Raw genomic sequence first — 26,576 nt, 5'->3', positions numbered from 1 at the left:
AGTGGAAAATTGAAGGGTAAAGAAGGGAAGCTGTTTAGGTAACTAGAATGATAACGAAAGCAATAGCAGTGAAATACTAGAGAGTATATTCAGGAGACAGATGTCTAGTATAGTGTTGGTGGGAGAGAATTCTGATGAAGATGAAAGGAGCATCTTGAATGATATGCTAAAGGGTTAGGTTATTTGTTTACGGCAGAGGAGAGTATGGACTTTGGGGTCAGACATGTGGATTTGAATTTTTGTTCTTTTTGCTTATTAGTTGTTACTTTAGGCAAATCGTTTAATCTCCCCAAGTGATGTTATTTATGTCATATGTGTTTAGTGATGTGCCTGGTATATGTACGCATTCTAAATGATATTATTTATGATATAAGGAATTTGAGAAAAATTTCTTAGAATTCTTTTTAAGGATAGCAATATATGTTTTTGGGAAGAAATATTTTTTGTCTAGAGACAAAAAGTAAATGATATAGGAGATATGAGTGAGACAAATAGAAGACTTGATTTAGACTTGGAGTGGGGATATAGGGAAGGCGAAGAATGAGGGAGTAGGGAGTGAGAAGGGGGAGAGAGGTAGAAAGGTGTGAGCTGCAAGCCCATGGAGAAGTTTTCTTGTAGACATACCTTGATCTTCATTAAAGTCAGTTAAGCTCATGAAATGCTTAAGTTAAGAGGAGTTCTTTTGGAAAGGGGATGGACTTGTCATTTGGAATGAAAAAGCTCATATCATAGCAGGAGCTAGAAGCAGGGAGGACTATGAAAGTTAAAGCTGTGGAGAATGAGCAGAAATCTTGAGGCTAGCTTTAGATTTCTAAATGTCATAGCATTTTTGGTTCAAGCAAGTTTTCAGAGAAATGAGGGTGGGTTACCCAGCTGGCTTCCTTACTACAATGATTACTATTACTCTAGATTAGTGAGCAACAAAATTCCAAGTTTCATTTAATTATTTTCAGTGATCATGTGTCAGGTACATGCTGTCTAGGACATTGATCTTGCCCAAAAGAAGCACATGATAATCATAACTAAATATAGGCTGTGTTTCAGGAAAATAACTGATAGCAATGTAGAGGAATGATTGGAAGTCAGTTAACAGGTGAGCTATGGCGAGTCTGATATAGGGCAGCAGTGGAAATGGAAAGGAGAGGATGGGTGTAAGATATTTTAAAGTAGAATCAACAACATCTGACAGATGATTGGATTTTGGGTCATGAGAGGCAGAGAAGAGACAGATTTAAAGACTACTATCTTGGATGATGGGTAATGTTAATAACCACATGTATCCTAGAGGAAGCATGAGTTTTTGGGGGATATGTAGTGTTTGAAGAAAGCTGTTCAGAAATTGAAATAGGCTGTTCAGAATTGATTTGTCAGTTATTTGCAAAGAGGTGACATTTGAGGCCAGTGGAAAGTATAGGTAGAGAATGTCTGTCTTTAAGGATGTGCTGGTGAATTAGTGAATGAAGCTGAGGATTAGGCAATTTATAGGATAAAACCCACAACAGTATATTAACATAGAGAACAAAGGAAAGAGCTTTTATTTTATTTTATTTTTTTTATGTATTTATTTATTTTTCTTTATTGATTTTAGAGAAAGGAAGGGAGAAAGAGAGAGAGATAGAAACATCAATGACAGAGAATATTGATTGGCCGCCTCCTGCGTGCCCCCAACTGGGGATCGGGCCCACAACCTGGGCATGTGCCCTGACTGGGAATTGAACCAGTGACCTCTTGGTGCATGGGTTGACGCTCAACCACTGAGCCACACCGGCCGGGCAGGAAAGAGCTTTTTAGGAAGAAAAGGTTGTACAAAGTGCCTAATCCTCAAAAGAGGTTGAGCAGGAAATAGCCTGAGAAGAGTCTAGGATTTGTGAGTGTGAAATGCTCTTTTGACAGAACGGTTTCACCAGCGTGATAAGGATAGAAAAGTGAAACAAACAGCAGCTAGCTTACATTTACTGAGTGTGGCTCTGTGTTATGCACCAAAGCCAAATTGTATTGTTTCACAGAGTTAGTGGTTATGATATTGGGGTAGAGAGAAATTTTTTATATAAAACATAGAAACACAGCCTACGTAGGAAAATATTAATCAATTTGACCAAATAATAATTTAAAATACCTACATGACAAAAGACACCATGAATAAAGTTTGAAGGCAAGTCAGAGAGAGAAGATATTTGCAATGCTCTCTCTCATTCTCTACCCCTACAGGTCCCCCCACCTCCATACATGAGGATCTATCTATCCATCTATCACCTCTCCAGCTATATCTTAGACAAGAGATTAGTCTCCAAAATACTAAAGAACTACAAATGATCATGTAAAATATGAACAACCAGAGAACAAATGAGCCAAGAGAATGAGAATGAACAAGGTACTTTTTAAGTAGAAGCTTGAAGGCTAATCAAACATAAAAAAATGCTCACCTTACTAATAAAGAGAGTGCAAATTAAAATGAGATACTATTTCTTAGTCATCAGATTTGCTAACTTTTAAGTTTATCTTGCTACCTTTCCTGAACTACAAACTCTTCTCCTTATGTTATGCAATTTTATTTCCCAATGTAAGGTATCATGCTGTACATTATGTCAGTGTTTGTACTATATAAATCCAAATGGTCTTCCCAGTTAGTATTATCTTGACCACATAACAAATCTAAAAAGTTTTTTTTTACAGGATAGGTATCTGTGAGAGAAACAATTAAGGATTTTATCTTATTTTAAGTAAGCCTCATTTTCTCACAGATACCACCCCCCTAATCTGGCTAGGATTTTCTTTTAGATAATTCAAACATGATGGTCCCGAGGTCATTAAGGAAAAAGTGTAATTTGGAGTTACTTCTAGTATATCAGTTCTATTTAGGGACCAGACATAAATTGAACAGGGATAAGGCTCTTCCTAATTTTGTGGCTGAAGAGCATGCATAGACAATCAGTCTAGCCTAGGAACAGAAATAGTACATGGTAAAAAGGCAAAAACTTCTTGATAAGTAGAGAGGGTAGCACAGAGGCTAGAATATATTAAAAACTTTTTCTGACCTGAAACCAGCCCAGGGATGGAGCTTTTTGTAGGATACTAGGAAGGGCATGAAATATATCAAGGGATCTTACTGTATGTGCTCGTGGTTCCTGTGCTGTACCCCATGTCTGCTGTTTTCAGGACCTTGCCAAGATTATGCACAAGTGTTGTGGAACCGAGATTTCAGCATTTGGAATTTTTTGAAATATGACTTTTGACATTTACTGAAAAACGACTTGCAGGAAGAAATGAGGTATTTAGAGGTGTATTACTTAATTTCCAAAAATGTGGACAGTTCCCAGATCTTGTTCTAGTATTGATTTTTAATTTAATTCTATTGTAGTCAGAGAAAATACTTTTATATCTTTGAAGTTACTGACACTTGTTTTATGGTCTAAAAATGGTGTAACTTGGTAAATGTTCTTTTCATGCTTGAAAAGAATATGTATTCTGTTGTTAAGTGTTACATAAGGATTATTAGGTCAAGTTGGTTAATGTTCTGTTCAAGTCTTCTCTATCCTTGCTCTTATTCCACTTATTTTACCAATTATTGTGAGAGAGAGATTGAAATCTCAGACTATGATTGTGGATTTGTCTGTTTCTCCTTGCAATTCTACCAGTTTTTGCTTCATTGATTTTGTAGCTCTGTTATTGGGTGCGTAAACATTTAGAATTGTTATGGTCTATTAATGAATACATGCCTTTGTAATTATAACAAATTGTGATATTCTTTGGTCTTAAATCTACTTTGTCTGATATTAGTGGTATTCAGTTTCCTTCTGCTTAGGGTTACGTGGTATATGTTTTTCCATTAAAAAAATGTTTTATTGATTTTTTTTTAGAGAGAGATGAAGGGAGAGGGAGAGAGAGAGAGAGAAACATCAATGAGAGAGAAACATCTATTGACTGTCTCCTGCACACCCCCTACTGGGGTTCGAGCTTGTCATCTGGGCATGTACCTTGACCGGGAATCAAACTAGCAGCCTTTTGGTCCATGGGTTGATGCTTAACCCACACCAGCTGGGCTGTTTTTCCATTTTTTTTTTTTTTTACACTTCATTATTTGTGTCTTTATATTTAAAGTGTGTGTGTGTGTGTGTGTGTGTTTTTTGTAGAAAGCAGATAGTTGGATCTTGCTATTTTTATCCACTCTGACAATCTCAGCCTTTTGATTTAAGTTGTTTAGACTATTCACATTTAATGTGATTGTTAATGTGGTTAAGTTTAAATCTATCATCTCACTATTGATTTGTTTGTTACACCTACTCTTTTTTTCTTTTTCTGCCTTCTTTCAGCTTGAGTATTTTTTTTTTATTACATTTTATCTCTTTACCAACTTTTGCATATGACTATAAATCTACTTTTGCCTACCCCTGTATTAGCTATAACTTTTTATTGTGTTATTTTAGTGGTTACTTTAAGGTTTTAGTATACATCTTTAACTTATCACAGTTTACCTTTACGTGATATTATACTAGTTAACATATAGTATAATAACCTTATATAGTATAAGTAGTATACTTCATTTCCTCCCACCCCAGTCTTTATACTATTGGTGTTGTCTACTTTAGTTATTTGTATGCTATACACCCCACAGTACATTGCTATCATTTTTGTTTAAACAGTCAAATAATCCTTTGAAGATATTTAAGTAATAAGAAAAAAATTATGTAATTATCATTTCTTGTGTTCTTTATTTCTTTGTGTGAATCCACATTTCTATGTGATATTATTTTGCTTCTGCTAGAAGGACTTCCTTTAATATTTCTTATAGTGTAGGTGTGCTGCTGATGTATTTTTCCAGCTTTTTTTGTCTCTAAAAAAGTCTTTATTTTACATTCAGTTTTGAAAGATATATATATATTTTTTTATCCTCACCCGAGGATATTTTTCCATTTTTTGTACAGATAGAGTGGGAGGGAGAGAGAGAGAGAAACATCGATGTGAAGGGACACATCGAGTGGCTGCCAACCGCACGACCAACCAGGGCCGGGGACAAACTGCAACCGAAGTACGTGCCCTTAGCGGGAACCGAACCCGGGTCTCTCCAGACCGCAGGCCGACGCTCTAACCGCTGAGCCAAACTGGCCAGGGCTTGAAAGATATTTTTGCTGGCTATAGAATTCTGGGTTGATGTTTTTTTTCTTTTGGTAGTTTTGAAGATGCTGCCTCACTATATTCTTGCTTGTTTTGTTTCCAGTGAAAAATCTGATGTCACCCTTATTTTTCTTTGTACATAATATTCTTTTTTTCTTGACTGCTTTTAAGATTTTTTTTTATCACTGGTTTGGAACAATTTGATTATGATGTGCATTAGTGTAGTTTTATTCACGTTTCTTGTGCTTGGGTTTTGTTGAACTTCTTGGACATGTTGCTTTATAGTTTTCATCAAGTTTGAAATTTTGTAGTCATGTTGTCTTAAAATATTTTTTCTGTTTTCCACCCTCTTTTTTTTTAAAGTTTTTTATTTTTTATTTTTTTTCTTTATTGATTTTAGAGAGAGAGGAAAAGAGAGAGAGATAGAAATATCGATGAGGAGAACATTGATTGGTTGCCTCCTGCATGCCCCCACTGGGGATTGGGCACACCACCTGGCCATGTGTCCTGGCCAGGAATCAAACTGGTGACCTCTTGGTGTGTGGGTCAATGCTCAACCACTGAGCAATACCAGTTAGGCATGTTTTCCACTCTCTTCTCTCTATATCTGGGTCTGCAAATATACCTACAGGGTGGGGCAAAAGTAGATTTACTGTTGTTCGTATGAAAAATCATACAATAATGAATAAATAATAATACAAGAATAAACTTTTGCATACAACTGTAAATCTACTTTTTCCTACCCCTGTATATATATATATAATTAAATTTAATGTATCTATGAAAGTAAAACCTGAGTTCAAAAATTTTTATCCACAAATAAATTAGCTTGAAAACTTGTTGAATAAGACTGGTGTGATGCATTTTCCCCCTCTTTGGGGGATAGGAAGGGAAGTGAATTCTCATACAAAAATAATGCAGGAAAAAATGTACAATGGAGAAAATCTGACAAAATCCAATTAAATTTAAATGCAGATATATTCTAATACAAGTAGGGAACAGCTGTTACTTCTTCCTTTAGTAACTTCCAAAGTAGTATGCATTGCTTTAGGCCTATCTCTCATAAAGACATACTTTTTTACCCCCTAGAAACATCCAGTAAAAAGCACCTCTCCTTTTCATTATGTTCAGCAATGTTTTAACAACAGGAATCCAGCAAATAAAGATAAATTACTTTTTCTGGAATTTCTTATTTGCTAACTGGCTTTCCCTTAATCCACCCATTCTAAGATTAAAATGGAAATAAAAAATTCATATTTAGGTCCTTGAAATTAATATATAATGGACATCCGTTTCTTTACCTGATCACTGAAAAGGACAATCAAATGACTGAAATTACATATGGCTAGAATGCCTTTAACATAAGGGGGTCTGTCACTCATCCTTTAGCAACCTAGTTGTATTCACCATTGGACTGTAGTTCTGAGATTAGGCTGGCTGGCTGTGCTGTCATCTAGAAATATTGTTGAGCATGAGCTGTACTTTTTAGTAAGACTCTCAGGAGATACATGAAGGGGAAGGGAAATAGAAGAAAATGTCACAGTAAGTTAAACCTATAAAAGTGTGGTTTTTCCTTAGTTAAAACGTCAATCGATTAAGCATTATAATTTTTCTTATGCTCCATGAACTGCTTGAGTGTGATATCATGTGCAGCTCTATAGTAAACCCATTAGATACTCTAACTTTCACAGATGAGGTTTGAGAAATGGGTTATAAAATGCTGCCCTTGATATAGTACCTATAATCAAACCTGGCAGACATCTATTATAAATAATCTATATAATGATGTAAAAAGTTTAGAATATGGTTTTAGTGTTTTATTTTCTTAAGTAATAAAAAGCAGCTGATTTTCTATTTCTACTATTCATTTACTATAATAAAATGTAATGCACATTATATAATATTGAAGGAAGAGCATTTTATTGCAGTAAATGAAAGCCAATAATAAATATTTGTTCAGGAGACAGTGTGACAAAACAAATGTATTCATGTCAGAGGTGTATGTGCTGGGCTGCTCATTCACTAACAAGCTGGAGGGGCAAAGGTCTCTCTGGGCCTCAGTATCCTCACCTGGAGAACAAAAGTTTTGTTATAAGATTCTCTTGTATCCAAAAACAAAAAAACAGGTAAAACAACTTTAACACATTAACTCTCACTTCATGTTTAAGTAAGATTATCATTATATTACTCAAGGGAGAATCTCAGAGAATACTTTTTATTCACTTCTATATGTTGCCAATTTTATTCTCTTAGTTATTTAACACTCATCACCACCCTGTCTCCCTCATGCTGCTTCTCCCCATAGCACCCCCCAATTTACCTCCAGGATACCTTTGCCAACAGCCACACTATAGAACTTCTCCCTTTCTGCAGTCACATAACTGAGTTGCCACTTGTTACATGGTATCAGTTGCTTACAGGGTATGCCCCTCATAAAAAATGAGCTTCTCCAGGGAAGGGAGGACTCTTGCTTTTCTCCTATCTCCAGTTGCTGAGCACAGAATCTGGGACAAATTAGGAATTCAATGAGTGTTTGACAAATTACTTAAAATCAGTTACAACTGGAAGGTAAATCTTACTACAGAAACAAATTCAAATTGATCTGCAGTGGTATTAGAGCAGTGACAGTGAACGTTTTGAGACCCTCTAGAGCAGCAATTTTCAACCAGTATGATGCAATAATTTTAAAAACATGCAATACCTGACTATTTAGTCAAGGGCACTGAGCTCTTTTCCCTTATATTATGAAATAAAATATTATAACACCCAATACAACAGTGGCTGTCTGGTGTGAATGCCCAGTCTTAAACTATAATTATATAGGTCATATAATAGAGTGTAATAGAGTTACATGTAACTCATAGAGTTACATCTTATTGGTCACGTCCTATAATAATAAGGTTGTGCCGTAGCTGGTTTGGCTCAGCCATTAGAGCATCGGCCTGCAGACCAGAGAGTCCCAGGATTGGTTCCCGCTAAGGATACAGACCTCAGTTGCAGTTTGTCCCCACGCCGGTTGGGGTTGTGCAGGTGGCAACCAGTTGATCTGTCTCTGTCACATGGATGTTTCTCTCTCTCTCTTCCCCCATCTCTCTGTATCCCGCTCTCTCTGAAGATAAATGCAAAAATGTCCTCTGGTGAGGATGAAAAAAAATAATAATAAGGTTGTATCTGATTGGTTAATTCTTGGTATCAGAAATCCTTATATACAAGTACAGGCACCTGATTTTTTAAAAAAAATCACTTTGGAGAAAAAAGGTAGATACATACTATTATTATTAATTTTATAAATCAATAAAAATATACCTGTGTTTTTGTCAGATCTGCAAAAAGTATATTTTTTAGTGTACTGCAGAATTAGTTTATGTGTGCCATGAGAAGAAAAAGGTTGAAAATCATTTTTCTAGAGCTAAACTGTCTTTAACACACTTTAGAAGTATCCATTTATTTTATTTAAAAAAAAATTTTTTTTTTATCCTCACCAGAGGACATTTTTCCATTTTTTGTTCAGATAGAGTGGGATGGAGAGAGAGGAAGAGAGAGAGAGAGAAACATCGACGTAAAAGGGACACATCGAGTGGTTGCCACTCGCACGATCCATTCAGGGCCAGGGACAAACTACAACCAGGGTACGCGCCCTTATCGGGAACTAAACCCGGGCTTTTCTGGACCGCAGGCTGACGCTCTAACCGCTGAGCAAAACCGGCCAGGGCGAAGTATCCATTTATTTTTGAAATATTCATTGACTTGTAGAACCCAACAATACAGCAGTAATCAAATATTGAAATAGCCTAAACTATTTTAGGACAATTCTCTTCCTTAAATAAGTCCAATAACTAATCCCAGTCACTGTAAGTAGTTGAAAGAAATAATAGCATTTTTGAAGATCACAGAATACCAACAAAAATTTTTTATTGATTTTTTTTTTTTAGAGAAGAAGGGAGAGGGAAAGAGAAACGTCAATGTGAGAGCTAACATCAATCAGCTGCCTCCTGTGCGCCCCCTACTAGGGATTGAGTCCACAACCCAGCCATGTGCCCTGACTGGGAATTGAACTGGCAACCTTTCAGTGCATGGGGTGGTGCCCAACCAACTGAGCCACACCAGCCAGGGCTCAACACTTTTTTTTTTTATCCTCACCAGAGGACATTTTTGCATGTATCTTCAGAAAGAGTGGGAGGGAGAGGAGAGGAAGAGAGAGAGAGAAACATTGATGTGAGAGACACATCGAGTGGCTGCCACCCACACGACCCCAACTGGGGCCGGGGACAAACTGCAACCGAGGTACGTGCTGTTAGCGGGAGTCAAACCCAGGACTCTTTGGTCCATGGGCCAACGCTCTAACCACTGAGTAAAACCGGCCAGGGCAAGGGCTCAACACTTTTTTTTTTATCCTTACCCGAGAACATTTTTCCATTTTTTGTTCAGGTAGAATGGGAGGGAGAGAGAGGAACAGAGAGAGAGAGAGAAACATCGATGTGAAAGGAACACATCGAGTGGCTGCCACCCGCACGACCAACCAGGGCCGGGGACAAACTGCAACCGAGGTACGTGCCCTTAGTGGGCACCGAACCCGGGTCTCTCAGGACCGCAGGCGGACGCTCTAACCGTTGAGCCAAACTGGCCAGGGCTCAACACTTTTAATATGTTTGGTTTTTTTAAAATTTTTTTTTTTATCCTCACCCGAGGACATTTTTCCATTTTTTACTCAGATAGAGCGGGAAGGAGAGAGAGGAAGAGAGAGAAACATCGATGTGAAAGGGACACATTGAGTGGCTGCCACCCACACGACCCAACCAGGGCCGGGGACAAACTGCAGCCAAGGTACATGCCCTTAGCGGGAACCGAACCCCGGTCTCTGTGGACCGCAGGCTGATGCTCTAACCGCTGAGCCAAACCGGCTAGGGCTAAAATGTTTGGTTTTGTTGTATTTTTAAAACTAATTTTGATGGGCCTTACTTCCTCATACTAATATAAAATCATTTTTATCATTCTGTCACACTTTCCCATCAGTATCCCCCACTAATACACAAAAGATGGAGAGGGATAAAATGTACTTGATGCTTTTAAAACATATAACATTGAAAAATTGCCAGTAGCCAATAATCAGAAATATTCATGTATTTTATGAGGGTGAGCAAAAGTAGGTTTACAGTTGTGCTCAACCAAAAATTCAAGATGGTATAATTTCGAAAATGACTGTGTGTTGTTGTTGGCATCCCAATGGGTCTCTGACAGAACCTGCTTTAATTGTTAGTGGTGGAGAGATCAGATGATGAATGTTTTTCCTGAGATAAAATATGCTTAAGAGAGCAAACTTTAGTGCACTCAAATTTTTTTTACTGCAACATCTTATGCATCATCAAAAAAATACCACTGTAGCCCTGGCCGGTTTGGCTCAGCAGTTAGAGCGTCGGCCTGCGGATTAATGAGTCGCGGGTTTGATTCCGATCAAGGGCACGTACCTCGGTTGCGATTCGTCCCGGCCTTGGTTGGGGGTGTGCGGGAGGTAGCCACTTGATGTGTCCCTTACACGTCAGTGTTTCTCTCTTTCTCTTCCTCTCTCTCCCTTCCCACTCTATCTGAACAAAAATGGAAAAATGTCCTTGGGTGAGGATAAAAAAAAATACCGTTGTAAAAATATGGCTTACAAAAAAATACCTCTTTCTTAGTCCAAGCACTAATGAGCAAATGCTAAGTATAGACAGTTACAATTCTACTTAAAATATCAAGTGTGGATAGGTTAACACTGGGCCCCAGACACACCTAGTGAGCTTGTAGCCAGGAGGGGGCTGGCTCAGGTGACTGCCCTCCTGTGGGAGATGGGCAGGTTTAGGGACTGATTAGCAAGGGTATGGAACAAGAACCATGAACAGCCAGAACACCACTGAGTCCCAAAGTTGCCTAGTTCATAGGCATCAAAGATTCCAATGCAATTAAAAGGTCACTTGGCAAATCACAGAAGGTCATATTTGATGCAAAATAAGTATTTCTGAGAAGCCTGTAATGCAAAGTGTTGTGATTTTGCTTTTTAAAGACGTAACACATGCTATGAAAAAGTTATCTTACTTTAAAACTGACCTCTTTAGCCCTGACCAGTTTGGCTCAGCGGTTAGAGCGTCAACTTGCGGACCACAGAGTCCCGGGTTTGGTTCCTGCTAAGGGCACATACCTCGGTTGCAGTTTGTCCCCGGCCCTGGTTTTGGTCCTGTGAGTGGCAGCCAGTCAGTGTGTCTGTCCCTCCCCCTCTATCTGAAGATAAATGCAAAAATGTTTTCAGGTGAGGATAAAAAAAACAAAACAAAAACCCCCCAGAAACCCCCCCCCCAAAAAACTGACCTCTTTAGAAGAGGGAAATGGAAAGCACCGGCCCTGCTACATTGTGATCCTGTCTCTACGGGCCGAGAGACAAGCCGGGCTCCAAGGCTGAGCTTGCTGCCCAGGGGCTGCTGAGGCTTCTCAGGCCCCTGGCCCAGAGGTCAGCGGAGCCAGGGCTAGGCCCGGCTTCCTCCTCCATCTGCTCTGCAGCTTGGATACAGGGAGAAAATGGATCCACATTTAAACTACTTAGTTAGGTGGGATTTAAGATGCATATTGTTTTCTTCTCTTTCCAGTGAGCACTGCAGTAATGCTTGTTGCACCCTGACCGTAACATAGAGCTCAGGCTTTCTGTTGGCCTGACAAAGTAATCCTACCCATCCACATCAGCTCACAGCATCTCCTCAGTTCATCTTCACCATCGGCAGTGATGTGTAACAAATAACACGTTTTATTTACAGGTTCTAGTGAAGCTTTCTTTTTTAGGGGGAGGACAAAACTGTGCACTTTGTCAAGTTATCAAACTAGCCTACATTATGAAAGTCTGTATGATCTCTCCAAGTGCAGTGAATACTCTGTGATGATCACAGTGTTGACACAAATCAGACAAGAGGGTGCACTTGTAACTCGACACAGTGACACATGTGGGATTTCCTTGGATTCATGGCTGAGGCCCAGACTCCCTCAGTCAGTCACAGTGCTGCACTCAGAATCTCCACACATGGTGACTGCAGTACTGCTTTAACTGAAGACTTTCAAATAGCATTAAAGTATCTTTGCAGCCATAAATAAGGTTAAACTAGTTAGGCATACCAAAGTGGGAAGTATTTTAGAGCACTGTGGAGACTGCAGTGGTGGGGAACAGTCAGGCATCTACCAAAGCCATTTGGACACCTTCGTCTCTGCTTTCCATGCATGCATTAACACGGCTCTGGTTCACGGGACGAGAAAGGTTAGTGGGGAGTTCTAGCATAAGTGTCAGCCCAGGTGTAACAGTCATGGATATGCATTCAAAAGGGGTATTTACAAGACAGTTGTGACACTGGCTGGGGTCCTGGGGCTCCCAGCTTGGTCTCATAGCTGGACTTTGAGAAAGAACCAAGGACATTTATTAGAGGTCTGTCTCATCCCAAGTAGGGTCGTTCATATTCTGTAGAACTTTTCTCACCAGCTTTTCCAGGTCTTTGAGGGCTCTCTTTTTTCATCCAGAGATTTATCTTCTTATTATCCACTCTTAATTCTTGTACTTCATCCTTCAACAAATATAATTAACAAAAAATTGTAAGAGCAAAAATAGTGCTTTGTTTGAAAATTACCCATAAACTTACAACCATTAGTATGAGTTGCTTTTTTTCACCGTTTTTTTTTGTTAATCTTCACTCGAGGATATTTTTCCATTTATCTTCAGATAGAGTGGGAATGAGTGAAGGAGGGACGGGGAAAGAGAGAGAGAGAGAAACAAACATCAATGTGAGAGAGACACATCGACTGGCTGCCTCCCGCACGACCCCAACTGGGGACGAAGTGCAACCGAGTTACATGCCCTTGACTAGAATCAAACCCGGGACTCTCTGGTCCGCGGGCCAACCCTTAACTGCTGAGCCAAACCAGCCAGGGTTCTTTTATTTTTGTAAAGAAAGCTCTAATCAGTATACAGCTTATATCTTATTTTGTTACTGACAAGTGAGCTCTACCCCATTGTAGCATATTTACTGTTTAATGTCCCATCAAAAGTTATTTTTATACCTCACTTAGCCACTCCCCTTTTGGGGTTTAGGTACTTATGAAGTTCTACTTTTATAATACTGTAAAGGAAATCTTTATGTATATAGTGTTTTCTTTTTTTAAACAATTTTAAAAATCTCCTTAGGAAAGATCTTCAAAACAAGATGACTAAACCAAAAGGTTAGATCATTTTCATGGCTCAGTACATGATACTAAATTGCTTTCTAAAAAAATGGGAGTATATTAGTGTATAATGCTACCAATCGTACCAGTTTTAACTCCTACCCCAGCCTTGGATACTTGAAAAAAAGTTTTCTGGTGATGTGAATCAGGGACCTCACAGTGTCGGTAATTTGAATTTCTTCGATGGCAGAGTTTGACCATAGTTAACAGTGCTCTTTCCACTTTGGTGAGTTGCCTATCATTTTTATATACTGTATGTATTGTACCCACTAGAAACCTAATGTTCTCAACTTGCATGAAGCTTTCATAAAATATTTTCTGCTTATAGTTTACAATAATTTTATCTATAACTTGTACTTTTTGCAAATGACAAATACGGCATCACTCTTTTATAGAATGGATTTATGCAGCATATTTCAGAAAGATTGATTTCAACATATTCCAATTAAATGGAAATGTCAGCAGTTTCTGGGCCAACTGCTGGCCCCTGTTTCCTTAAGGCTTCCTGCATTTACTGAACTGCTCTACCATCCCTATACCATACACTGTTTCCACTGTACATTATAGTAGTTTTATAGCCCATAACACAAAATGTAAAGTCCACATACACTAAAGATTGTATCTGTGAGTCCACACTTTCCACCCCAGTCAGGTAATTGCTACCCAATGGCCTTGAACTGGCCGCCTCCCCAGACGTCACTAAGCACATTCCTGTGTCCCCATCTCCTGAACCTCCCTCTGCACTTGTAGCCTCTGAGAGTCCTAACTCTGGCTTCCAAACCACTTCTGTAGCTGCTCCTACCTCGGTTGCCAGTCTTGCCTTGTTTTACTCCTTAATCCATGTTTTAGTGACTGTGACTGAGATATGACATTTTATGTAGTAAAGTGCACTTTATTTCTAAAAAGTACTTTGCTCAGTGTCTTGGACTTTTTTGTTAATCTCCACCAGAAGATATTTTTTCATTGATTTTTTTTTTAGAGAGAATAGAAGGGAGGAAAAGAGGGAGAGAGAGAGAAACATTGATGTGAGAGAGACATAGTGATTGGTTGCCTCTTGCATGACCCTGACTGGGGTGTGGGATCAAACCTGTAACCCAGGCACGTGCCCTTGACTGAGAATCAAACCCATGACCCTTCAGTCCTCAGGCTGAGGCTCTGACTGCTGAGTCAAACTGGCTAGGGCTATCTTGGACTTTTAAAAACATTTCTGAGTGGCAATTTACTTGAGTTTCATTTCACATAATGCGATGTTACTGTTTTAACCCTATAATTTAATTACTTTAATATTCTAAACAAAGGATGTAAGAAAAAGATAGTATCCTCAAAGCTGATCACATGATGATGCATCATTGTATAAATTCTATTTCTATATGCCAGGTATCTGGACTTTACATTTCTGCTCTATTAAGTTTCATTTTTTCAAAACTCGAACTCAATTTATACCACTTATAACCTGTCTTCTCACATGTAAGACAGAAATAATTCCTATATTGCCTAATTCAAAACATTTTCAGGATCAAATGAAATGCAAGAGCAATATTTATATTATATATAAAGCACACACACAAAAGACAAAGGAAAGCTTTCACAAACTAACTCAAAAGCAAAATGTGAACACTTAGCATTGTACTGGAAATGGTATGAAATGTCCACTTACTACCTATTCCCAAATATCATCTTAGGTAAATATGTGCTTTGGCTACCCACTAAAGGTAAAGGGATACTATAATAGTCCAGAATTAGCAAGAAGTTCTCCCAGTGCGATTAAAAAAACAAAAACAAACACAAATTTCTCCTGCTTCTGTCATGTGGAACACTGTACATCCTCTCCTTTTTAAAAAATCCTCACCGGAGGCCATTTTTCCATTTATATTCAGATAGAGTGGAAGGGAGGGAGGGCGGGAGAGAGAGAGAAACAGAGAGAAATATCAGTGTGAGAGAGACACATCCATTGGTTGTCTCCTGCACAACCCCGACCAGGGCCTGGGGACCGGAACTGCAACTGAGGTCCGCGCCCTTGACTGGAATCGAACCCGGGATTCTTTGGTCCGCAGGCCAACACTCTAACTACTGAGCCAAACCTGCCAGGGCCATCTTCACCTTCTTTAAAAAATGTAATTTATCCTGGAGAGCACCACATAGTTGTAAAGTAATACCTTACTTCTTTTTTATAGCTGTATAGTTCTCTACTGTGTGGATGTACCAGTTCATTTTACCAGTCTTTTACTGGTAAATCTTTTACATCAGGCATTTCTATTGCTTTTCTCTGAAAAATAACACAACAAAAACTTTGTGAATATGTGGTTTTATATTTGTGGGGTAAATTTCTCAAAGTAGGATTTCTTAATTAATGAATCTGCATTGTTGTGAGATTAAGACAAGGTTCCCTTCATGGGGTCGAACCATTTTGCATTTCCATCAGCAATGTAGGAAGGTAACTGTTTCTTTGCAGCCTTACCAAAGAATTAAGTGTCAGCTTTATGGATCTTCTGATAGGAGAGAAATTACAGTATAGTTTTATTTGCATTTCGCTTATGTGTAAAGATGTTTTGAGGTAATCTGCATTTCTTTTTCTGTGACTTGTCCATTCATATCTTTGTTACTCCATTTAGATTTACTTAATTTCTTTAAGTTGGCCTGTTTTAGGACCTTATTGTTTTTCTGTTCAAGCCACTGGTGACTCTCACCTGTACTGCTATACCAGCCTTCTACCTGGTCTCCCTGCTTCTACCCTATTCTCACGCAGTAGCTTCTCTCTCTCTCGAATTAACATCATTTCCCTGCATATAACCCTCCAGTGGGTTCCCCTTACAACTAGACTAAAATTCATTTATTTTTGTCAAGACCCCTAGGCTTACAAGGTCTTAATCCACCATATTCCTCCGGGCATCCCTCTCACTCTGCTGCAGCCCCCCCACCCCCGTGTCCCCCTGCCCTTGGCCTGCACTCAGCATGCTTTCATCCTGCGTGGGAGCCTCCCACCCTGTCCTCACAGGGCTCCCTCTCACTCTGCTGCAGCCCCCGCCCGTGTCCCGCTGCCCTTGGCCTGCACTCAGCATGCTTTCATCCGAGCCTCTGCGTGGGAGCCTCCCACCCTGTCCTCGCAGGGCTCCCTCTCACTCTGCTGCAGCCCCCCGTGTCCCGCTGCCCTTGGCCTGCACTCAGCATGCTTTCATCCGAGCCTCTGCGTGGGAGCCTCCCACCCTGTCCTCGCAGGGCTCCCTCTCACTCTGCTGCACCCCCCCTCCCCCGTGTCCTGCTGCCCTTGGCCTGCACTCAGCATGCTTTCATCCGAGGGCTTTGCGTGGGAGCCTCCCACCCTGTCCTCGCAGGGCTCCCTCTCATTTTAGGACGCTCAGCGTCATGTCACTTGAGGAGAGACGGTCTTCAGCCAACCCGATTTTCTTGATTGTTCACATGTCTGCCCCGGGGCTCCTTCTGAGCTAGGGTGGGGCTGTGTCTTGTATATCACTGTTTGTCCTGCCTCTGGAATGGTGCCCAGTGAGCACCTGCTTCAGTGTACCCAAGATTAGTTAAGGTCCTCCCAATTTTCCTATCTTCTAAGATTTTATCTAATATCTTTTTTTTAATTTAAATTTTTTATTGTTGACACTGTTGTAGGTATCTCCATCCCCCCCACCCCTTTGCCTGCCTCCACTTATTCCCCGCCCACCCCTCCCTTGGCCCTCACCTCACTATTGTCTATGTACAGGGGTTATGCATACATGTTCTTTAGCTGATCCCTTCACCTCTAATGACACCTTTTGATTTGTCATCTAAGATCAGCATTACTTTCAGAGCTTAGAGTAGTAATTCCAAATTAAAGACACGAGAACCACAAAAGTTTAAAAGAAGAGTTGTAATGTCCAGTGAAAAACCAATGGCAACTTTAATTTGGGATACAAATATTTAATGTTAAAATACTTTAACTATGAAATGACATCCTAATTACGTTATAAGAGAGTATACCATCTGAATTCCTTGGGGAGGTATAATGCATCCGTTTTTATGTGTCCTTAGAGTAAAGCATCATAGTGGGATTGTGTACAGTTTCATTTTATTTATTTATTTTTTATCCTCACCCAAGGACTTTTTTTGTATTTATCTTCAGATAGAGTGGGAGAGAGAAAGGGAGGAAGAGAGGGAGAGAAACATCGATGTGAGAGAGACACATCGACTAGTTGCCAACCACACGACCCCAGCTGGAGAACCAAACCGGGTTTCTCTCGTCTGCAGGCTGACGCTCTAACCACTGAGAAAACTGGCCAGGGCTAGGTACGTATATCTTAGTTTCAAGGTAACTGATATAAAACTATCTGAAATAAAGACATTAAAAGCAAACTTTCATTGTGCTTGTACTTTATATTTCAGTGTTAGGATCTTGTTTCTGTGGAAACTTGATAATAATCAAATGCTGGCCCTGGCCGGTTTAGCTCAGCGGTTAGAGCGTTGGCCCAAGGACCAGAGAGACCCCGGTTCAGTTCCCGCTAAGGGCATGTACCTGGGTTGCAGTTTGCCCCTGGCCTGGTTGGGGTTGTGTGAGTGGCAACCAGTCAATATGTCTCTCTTACCTCCATGTTTCTCTCTGTCTTTTTCCCTCCCTCTCTCCCTCCTGCTCTACTTGAAGATGAATGCAAAAAAAAAAAAAAAATCAAATGCTGAAATTGAGGTTTCTTGTATCAATTCTTTGACTGTCTCCCCAAAATTAAAAACAAATTGAGTCCGGCCAGTGTGGCTCAGTGGATGAACATCGATCCATGCACCAAGAGGTTTCTGGTTCGATTCCTGGTCAGGACACATGCCCAGGTTGTGGGCCCGATCCCCAGTGGAGGGCATGCAGGAGGTGGGCAGTCAGTGTTCTCTCTCATCAATGTTTCTGTCTCTCTCTCCCTCTCACTTTCTCTCTCTCTAAAATCAATAAAGAAAAAAAGAATTAAAAAAACCCAAAAAAACAAATTGAAATGAAAGTTTTACTATCATTTCGAACATAAAAAGGAGAATTCTCTACTCACAAACTCTATTAACTATTTGATTTAACACTTTTTTTTTTATCCTCACCCAAGGACATCTATCTTCAGATAGAGTGGAGGGAGAGAGGGAGGAAGCGAGAGAGAACCATTGATGTGAGAGAGACATATTGAGTGGTTGTCACACATGACCCCAACGGGGGCTGGGGACAACCTGCAACCGAGGTACGTGCCCTTAGAGGAACCGAACCAGGGATTCTGGTCCGTGGGCCGATGCTCTAACTGCTGAGCCAAACCGGCCAGGGCTGATTTAACACTTTTTAATCATAGTCCTATGCTTAATCCTGGTTACTTTACCTGCTTTCCTGCCAGCTTCCCCCAAAGTTCCTCTGTCCAGGGCATTCTGTGCTTCAATTAAAGTCATCAGAACAAACTCTTTAACATATATCAACTTGTTTACCTGGTAAATTCATTCTATTTCATGACTTCTACTTTTATTCTTATTCATTAGAGTGAATTTATAGACACAGGATTGAGAGGTAGGTGTTACTTCTGAGTTGTGTACAGTAATTTTGAATGGAAATAATCAAAACTGAAGTAAAGATAGACCCACTTTATGGAGAAATTATAAAATATAAGCTACATTCTAAAGAGTTTTTGAAGCATCACAAGAACTGAATTTGGCACATCTGGCACCTGCACGTCAGCCCCTTCTGTTCAGCAGCCGTTACACAGTCATTTCCCATCTCTCAGTCTCGGTTTCCTCATCCGCAGTAGAGGGAGAGTGTACGTGGGCCTTGCAGTTAGAAGAGTCAAATGAGATACACATGGAAGGGAGCTGTAAATCTTAAAAGATTTATTTTAAAGTCCCGTTTTCGTTTCAAACACTATTTTCTACTAACATTACCCATCTACTAACTGGTTTGTAAAATCACTCAGAGGCTTATCATACAGGACCAAACAGAGCAGAAGTTTTTACAAATAATTATTTGCTTTTTGTTTAAAGGCACAATTAATTCACATAATTTGTTCATTTTTTCACAATATTTGAATATTCTGAAAAAAAAAGTACTTCCCAGTTACAAAGCCTCGTTCCATCTGGGTGAATCCACAGGATTAATTAATTTAACTTTTAATGAAATTAAGAGCTTAACTAAAGTTTAAATAGAATAAGAGCTATAAAACATTTCCTCTATGAAATAATAAAATAATCTCTAGCATTTAAATGAAACAAAAGGATAAACGGGGCTTTAACATCTTTATGATAGAACGTTTTGTACTTCAAAGGACACAGTCTTCATTAGCCATGTTGTTACCCAGAATTATTTTAATCAAACATTTCCTTTTTCCTCTCTCCTCCCACTCTCTTCCCCTTTCTTCCCCCAACACCCCAACCATTTGAACTTTAGAACTTTGACCTCAACATGCTTCAAGTTGAGCAGGACTCTATTGACAGGAAGGGAAAAGAGGGAGAGGGAGTCATGGAGACAAACATTCTTGTGCAGGATCTGGTATCTTAACGCCCCAAACTTTTTATTACAAATTAAAGTCTAATTTGTTTACTTTTCTTTTTTAAAACTTTTGACCAACAGGCCCATGAACCACAACACCTCTCTTAGAACAGGCAACGTAGAGAGGAAGTCTGTTAAGTCACTGAAGTAAGACTGAAAACATATTTGCGTGAAAGTAGAAATTTTAAAGTAATCAGAACTCCACGGGTTCTCCTCTGGGTAGAAAACAAGCAGGCAAACAAAAAACTGTTCCTGCAGCGCTGGCAGTCCGTTCACATCGTGCAGTTATTTTGTTTTCTCTCCCAGAATTTTCCCCCTTCTGTTCAAACTGCTGTGGGAAGGAATGAGGAGGTTTCTGTCCAGGAAGCTGAAAGCAGCTCACTTGACACCAGATAGACTCTCCTACGTCAGTCTCCTACATCAGTCTCTATTTTGAATTTAAATAACAAACCCTAAATTGTTTTCATGTGAATTGTCCCGAGTGTCAACTACTTTAACAGGTGGGAGCAAGGGTATCTCGCCCTTGCTTGGTTCCTTCACTTAGGTACCACCTGGATAGGTAAGACTGGATAGTTAAAATAAATACTCCAATGATGGAGTATTCAAGTTTTCATTGAGAAAGGAGAAAAATATACCCAAAAGTCTTCATAAAGTTTTGTGAGACATTAAATAGAGCTATAAACGGGAATGGTTGAGGACTGGAGGGTCTAAGGTAGGTTTGAAAATTTAAAATAGGGGAAAGAACTGGACTTTCAGGTAGTAAAGAGAGAGAGAAACTGGCTAGACACGACAGGGAAAGAATAAGGAGTGGGAGTGCAGGCATAGCAGCATTGGTCCCTGGTGTCCAGCCCTGGGAAAGCCAGCTCTAGGAAAGAAGGAGCCCAAGGAGGTAGCACCCTCCCGGGGGACCCAGGAGACAGCAAAGTCCAGAGGTTCACCTGAGAGTGGATGGCACCCTCCGCCTCCCTACCTTCAGGCGTCTGTGGGTTGCTGTTGTGCTGCAGATGTTGCTCACCAGCTTCGGGAATCGACTTGTCAGGCTCCCAGAAGGTGTTAGCTTTTACCTGCATCTTGACTATAGCAACCCTGGTGCTCTGGTCCTACTCTCAGTAAAGAACTATATGATAGTGTGTCTGAAATGAGTCACAGGGACACATTATCCCTCCACTTCCTCATTGGTAAAATTAGGACCAAACTCTTCCCTCTCAGCTAGGAAATGAGCTCAGGCAGATGAGAAAACAAAGGCTTAGTCCAATTGTCTGGGGTTACAGTGTTGGAAAGTGCTTAAACCTGAGATTCAAAACTAGGTCTAACTTTAAAGGGATCTGTCTGACTTTAAACAGAGTCCAGTTATCTGAGTTTACAGTGTTGGAAAGTGCTTAAACCTGGGACTCAAAGCTAGATCTATCTGACTTAAAAAAAATTTTTTTTTTCTTTATTGAAAACATAGACCAAATGAATAATGTGAATTTGAGGAGTTAGTATCAGATGGTTTGTAGTGAGGTCACGCTGGACTATAAGGCAGATTTAGAAAAACAACAAGACCAATTAAGACACTCTGTATTCATCTAGAAAAGAAGTGAGGGTTCATCTAAAGGTAGTGGCAGTGATTGGAATGAAGGAAAATAAAAAAAACACCTTCCTCCTTTGGTTCCATTTATCTTACGTTCATCTGAAAAATGTTTATTGCACATCTATGGACTGAACTTGGTGGTAGGTGCTGAAGATTCAGAGGAGCACAAGATAAACATATTCCTTCTCCTCGGCCCTGGCCTGGGAGCTCAGTTGGTTAGAGCGTCGTCCTGGTACTCCAAGGCTGCGGGTTCCATCTCTGGTCAGGGCACACATAGGATACAGCCGGTGAATACATAAATAAGTGGAACAACAGATCGATGTCTCTCTCTCAAATCAATAAATAAAATGAAAATATATATTCCTTCTCCTCTAGTATACTTGAAATCTGGAGGGTTTAAAAAACATTATACAGTTATGACCTGCATAATGATGTTTCAGTCAGCAATGGATCACATATACATGGTGGTCCCATAAGATTATAATGGAGCTGAAAAATTCCTATGGTGTAGTGACATCACAGCCATGTAATGGTGCCATGCTGTGCATTACTCATGTGTATGTGCTGATGCTCGTGTAAGCAAACCTGCTGTGTGGCCAGTTGTATTAAAGTATAGCCCATATAGTTATGTACTGTATGTAATACTTGATAATGATAAACAACTATGTTACTGGTTTATATATTTTCTGTATTATACTTTTATTGTTATTTTAGAGTGTACTCTTTCTACTTATAAAAACTTTGCTGGAAGACTATGCCATGTTAGGCTTCCAGAAGCTTCATATCTTGTGTTTTCTGCATCTCATGATTGCATCATTTTCTCCTGTGCTTGATATAACCTTGTGTGTAGTTTTGTACAGTAACTGTAGCCAAGGTGCAAAAGGCTATATACCATTTAGCCTAGGTATGTAGTGGGCTGTATCATCGAGGTCTGTGTAAGTGCACTCTATGATGTTCACACACCTACAAAAACACCTAGCAATGCATTTCTAAGAACATACTCCTGTTAGGTGGTGCATGACTGTAGATAAAATTAGGGTTGTGACAAAGGAAAGTTAGTCAGATAGTAGAGTAGTAGGGGCAGTGTTATAGTGCAGAGTCAACAGGATGACAAAGTTCATTTAGTACTAGCAGTTTTCCTATAATATTTAGAGTCCGTATTAAGAGGAGTCCAGATCTTTTTTTTTTTATCCTCACCCGAGCACATTTTTCCATTTTTGTTCAGATAGAGTAGGAGGGAGAGAGAGGAAGAGAAACATTGACGTGAAAGAGACACATCGAGTAGCTGCCTCCCGCACGACCCCAATCAGGGCCGGGAACAAATTGCAACTGGGGTACATGCCCTTGGCTGGAATCGAACCCACGACTCATTGGTTTGCGGGCCGATGCTCTAACCGCTGAGCCAAATTGGCCAGGGTGAGGAGTCTAGATCTTAAGAGGATATGGAGGTAACTAACTACTTCTAAGTAGGAGATTAGGAACTATATGACAAGCCACAGGATTAGGTATGAGAGTTAGACACTGTTGTATCAAGTTTTAAACAAATTTAAATGTCTTGAAAGTGGAAATTTTGGACATATTTTAGTGCCATGTTCAATTTTCAGGCATTTTATTTTTAATTAACTTTAACCTCCAACATTATGACATACTCATTGATAATGGGGCTTGGCATTCATTCTTTTTTTTATTATTGAAATTATATGCTGCAATGTAGCTTCATTAAGCTGGATACACACACAGACACACACACAAAATGTTTGAGTGATTATAATTTTTTCAAAATGGGCTTGAAGAGGTATAGGTGCTGGAAGGATGAGGAATAAAAGCATGATAAAACTGCTTGAGCATCCTCTTGAAGGGTATCAGAAATTGAACTCCTTGGAAGTGAGAGTTAGTTGTAGGCAGATTTATCTACCCACTGTCCACCTGCCCAAACCAACCAATATTGATTAGGATCTACTTGTGCGAGGCATGCTGAGGCTATAAAGATTATTAAGACCCTGTCTCTGGAGGTAATCAAGGAATGTTAGTTCATTTTTAGCATTAGTGTTTTATAAATTATTGGGAAAACAGTGACCATTGTTTTCACATAGAAATTATATTAGAAGTAATCAATATGAAAAGGTCTTTAAAACTGATATACGTGGATTGCAACAATTTAAAAAAATTATATTTTCACATAAATGGGTAAGTATATATTTAAGAATTTTATATTTTTACTCTTTATCTTGGTTTTGATTTTATAATTTGAGTTAAATATTCATGATAGTGAATACAGGGTGCACATTTTATTTGATTTTAAGAACTAGTTCAAACACATTTTTACATATTGACAATTATGATATTTTTATTGCAGATCTCATTTTAGAGAGCACTAATATCTATATCCTGAACCAAATGAGGCAAAAAGAAAAGATGTTTTTATATTATCCCCTCATAAAAGGGTTGATTATATTTGGACTATAGGATATTGTTATTAACAGTATTACTGATCATACCTTCTATTAGTGCTAAAGTGTACAGAACATTCAGCATTCATTCTCATTTGATTTTCATAACAGTCTGATTAGGCTGAATAAGATTTATCTTCATTTAAATAGTAAAAAGGATTAGAAAAATCGTGACATATTCTATATCATATGGACAGTAATGGAATATAATACCATTATTGATATCTCTTAGCATATATTTATATTTTTATTTTATAGATGAAAATAAACTGTTACCTGCAAGATCAGGATGTACAATAGAAGATCATGTGATTTCGGGAAATGTGGAAGAATTTCGTAAAGATTTTATTTCAAGAATATGGCTTACCTACAGGGAAGAATTTCCCCAAATAGAAGGCTCATCTTTGACAACAGACTGTGGTTGGGGCTGTACATTACGAACTGGCCAGATGCTATTGGCTCAAGGACTCATACTGCACTTTCTTGGTAGAGGTAAATCAAAGCTCTGGTTTTTTTTTGTTTTTGTTTTTTTGATTGAACTCCAGCTTTCAAACCACATAAAGTTCCCTGAGGTTAATTTCTTGACTTTCTTATGTCTTCTAAAGTTAAAACTAATCTAATGTATTGCAACTTTATTGAATTGGGTGAGGTATGACTTATACATAAACTTTCATGATTCCCCTTTTAAAAATACAGGGTAAACCTACTTATTATTCTTGGCTACAACCGTGAATTAAGTTCAATATTTAGTAGCCTTTTTTTGGTGTGGTTATTATTTATTTTCGATTGAACTCTCTGGATTATCTCCAGTTCAGTAAGTCCTGCATTCATTAGCAGTGACTTTGAGCAGATAGTTAATATATTTACCTTATTTAAATTGTAACAAATTTTACCCTGCTTTCTTTATTTTCTCTCTCTGTATCAGTAATGCTTTAAAATTATTTTTATCTTTATAAATATGATTGTAATCAGTTAAGCTGATTAGGCATATTCTTAGTAAGATGTTCGTAGTCTTTTAGACCCTCGAAAATGTCCTTGATACCTAACTTACATATATCTTTTCTTTCTAGTGTGCCACCTTCCTTACCATTTCTATTAGTTCTTTTTTCATATGTGTACATTTGTAGGAGGATTCTATTTACCATTTTAGGCTATCCTATCTGATGACTAAGTGGTGTCATTTTTTGTGTTAGTTTTTCTGAATGCATGGCAAATATTTAGTAATGTTTTTATAGGTATTACTGATGAGATCAGATGGAGAATATTTTTTCAAGAGTGGATAATGCAAGGAAGAAGAATTTTAAAACTCTGGGATGATTCATTTGTAGTATTGTGAAATCAGGGGCAAGAATTGGAATATTTTTCATAGTCTTGACTAGGTCTCTGAATCTATGACCCATTTTGTTAACTTGAAATTGCATCTATGTTTGGGGACAGTCTTTTTATTAAAAATAGTGAAGTTGTGGAATAGTTAACTTTTTGAGATCTCTGAATTTTAATGACTTCATTTATTATAACTTTTCATTTACTATAGAATTGATATTATACCTTAAACAATGATTATGTTATTCTTAAAAGACTGTATGAGAAAAAAACATACTGAAATTTTAAAAACATTTCTGTGGTCAGACTTCCATTTTAACATAATCAAAACAAAATTTGCATTCTGAAGTTACTCTCTCATTAATTCTCTGAATGTTAGTGAATATGTTTATTGTGCCTTTGGGTGGTCAAGACTGGATGTCTGACAAAGCAGTACTGGTAATGGAATATAAAAGTCTTTATTCTAGTCTAGCGCTGTCAAAGAAAAGAAAAAAAAAGCCTATCAAGAATTGTCTATGTGTGCCTGAGTTTGCTATTTCTCTCTCTTTCTCTCTCTCTGTCTTTCATTTTGGGGAGTTTTCCCTTGTTTTTATATAATATAGTTCAATTTTAGAAATTACAGAAACTATAGAAGAGTCCGGAGAATAACATTACCACTCACAAGTAAACATTATTGATACATTGACATATTTCCTCTGCTCATATCTGCTTTTTCAAGCAGCTTTATTGAGGTATAATCTACATATCATAAACGCACTCATTTAAAGTGAACAATTCAGTGGTTTTTAGTATATTTACAGAGTTCTGCAACTGTCACCATAATCTAATTTTAGGACAATTTTATCATCCCCAAAAGAAACCTCATGCCCATTAGTATTTACTCCCAACACATTCTGTTCTATATGCAATTAATTTACTTTCTGTCTCTATAAATTTGCCTCTATCTGAGTTTACTATTTTAGTTTAGTAACCCATATGAATTTAAATGTTACATACTTATTTTAGTAGAATTGTTAAAGTCTAACTATTTAAAAGATCTGAACACCTTGCTTTGGAACTGCTATAGCTTGGACCTGGCCTGATGCTTTGAACATTGAAAATTCAGACTCTGAATCATGGACTTCCCACACTGTAAAAAAATTTACTGCATCATTTGAAGCATCGCTGTCAGGCGAAAGAGAACTCAAAACCCCAACAATTTCTCTGAAGGAAACAATTGGGAGGTACTCTGATGATCACGAAATACGAAATGAAATTTATCACAGGAAAATCATCTCTTGGTTTGGCGATTCCCCCTTGGCTCTCTTTGGCTTGCATCAGCTAATAGAATATGGAAAAAAGTCTGGGAAAAAAGCTGGAGATTGGTATGGACCAGCTGTGGTTGCTCACATTTTAAGGTAAAATGTTTTACAAT

The 26,576-nt window shown here is 38.7% G+C and overlaps 1 protein-coding gene across 6 annotated transcripts in view; it reads left to right on the top strand.

The window, feature by feature from the left end:
- The window catches only part of ATG4C (autophagy related 4C cysteine peptidase), an 89,573-nt gene that overhangs the window by 20,313 nt on the left and 42,684 nt on the right, over positions 1-26,576 (top strand). For 5 of the 6 annotated variants that reach the window (XM_036256649.1, XM_036256646.1, XM_036256648.1 and 2 more), the window contains 2 exons: positions 24,098-24,331; positions 26,229-26,559. In XM_036256649.1, coding sequence (XP_036112542.1) covers positions 24,098-24,331; positions 26,229-26,559 — 565 coding nt within the window. Of the gene's footprint in view, positions 1-2,208; positions 2,372-24,097; positions 24,332-26,228; positions 26,560-26,576 lie in introns of all 6 variants that reach the window. The other variant, XM_036256651.1, reaches the window with a different exon arrangement.

The sequence above is a fragment of the Molossus molossus genome, unplaced genomic scaffold (assembly GCF_014108415.1).
Source record: "Molossus molossus isolate mMolMol1 unplaced genomic scaffold, mMolMol1.p scaffold_m16_p_12, whole genome shotgun sequence".
NCBI lineage: Eukaryota > Metazoa > Chordata > Mammalia > Chiroptera > Molossidae > Molossus > Molossus molossus.
Note: the sequence above shows the minus strand (reverse complement) of the source record. Positions and strands in the feature narration are given on the sequence as shown.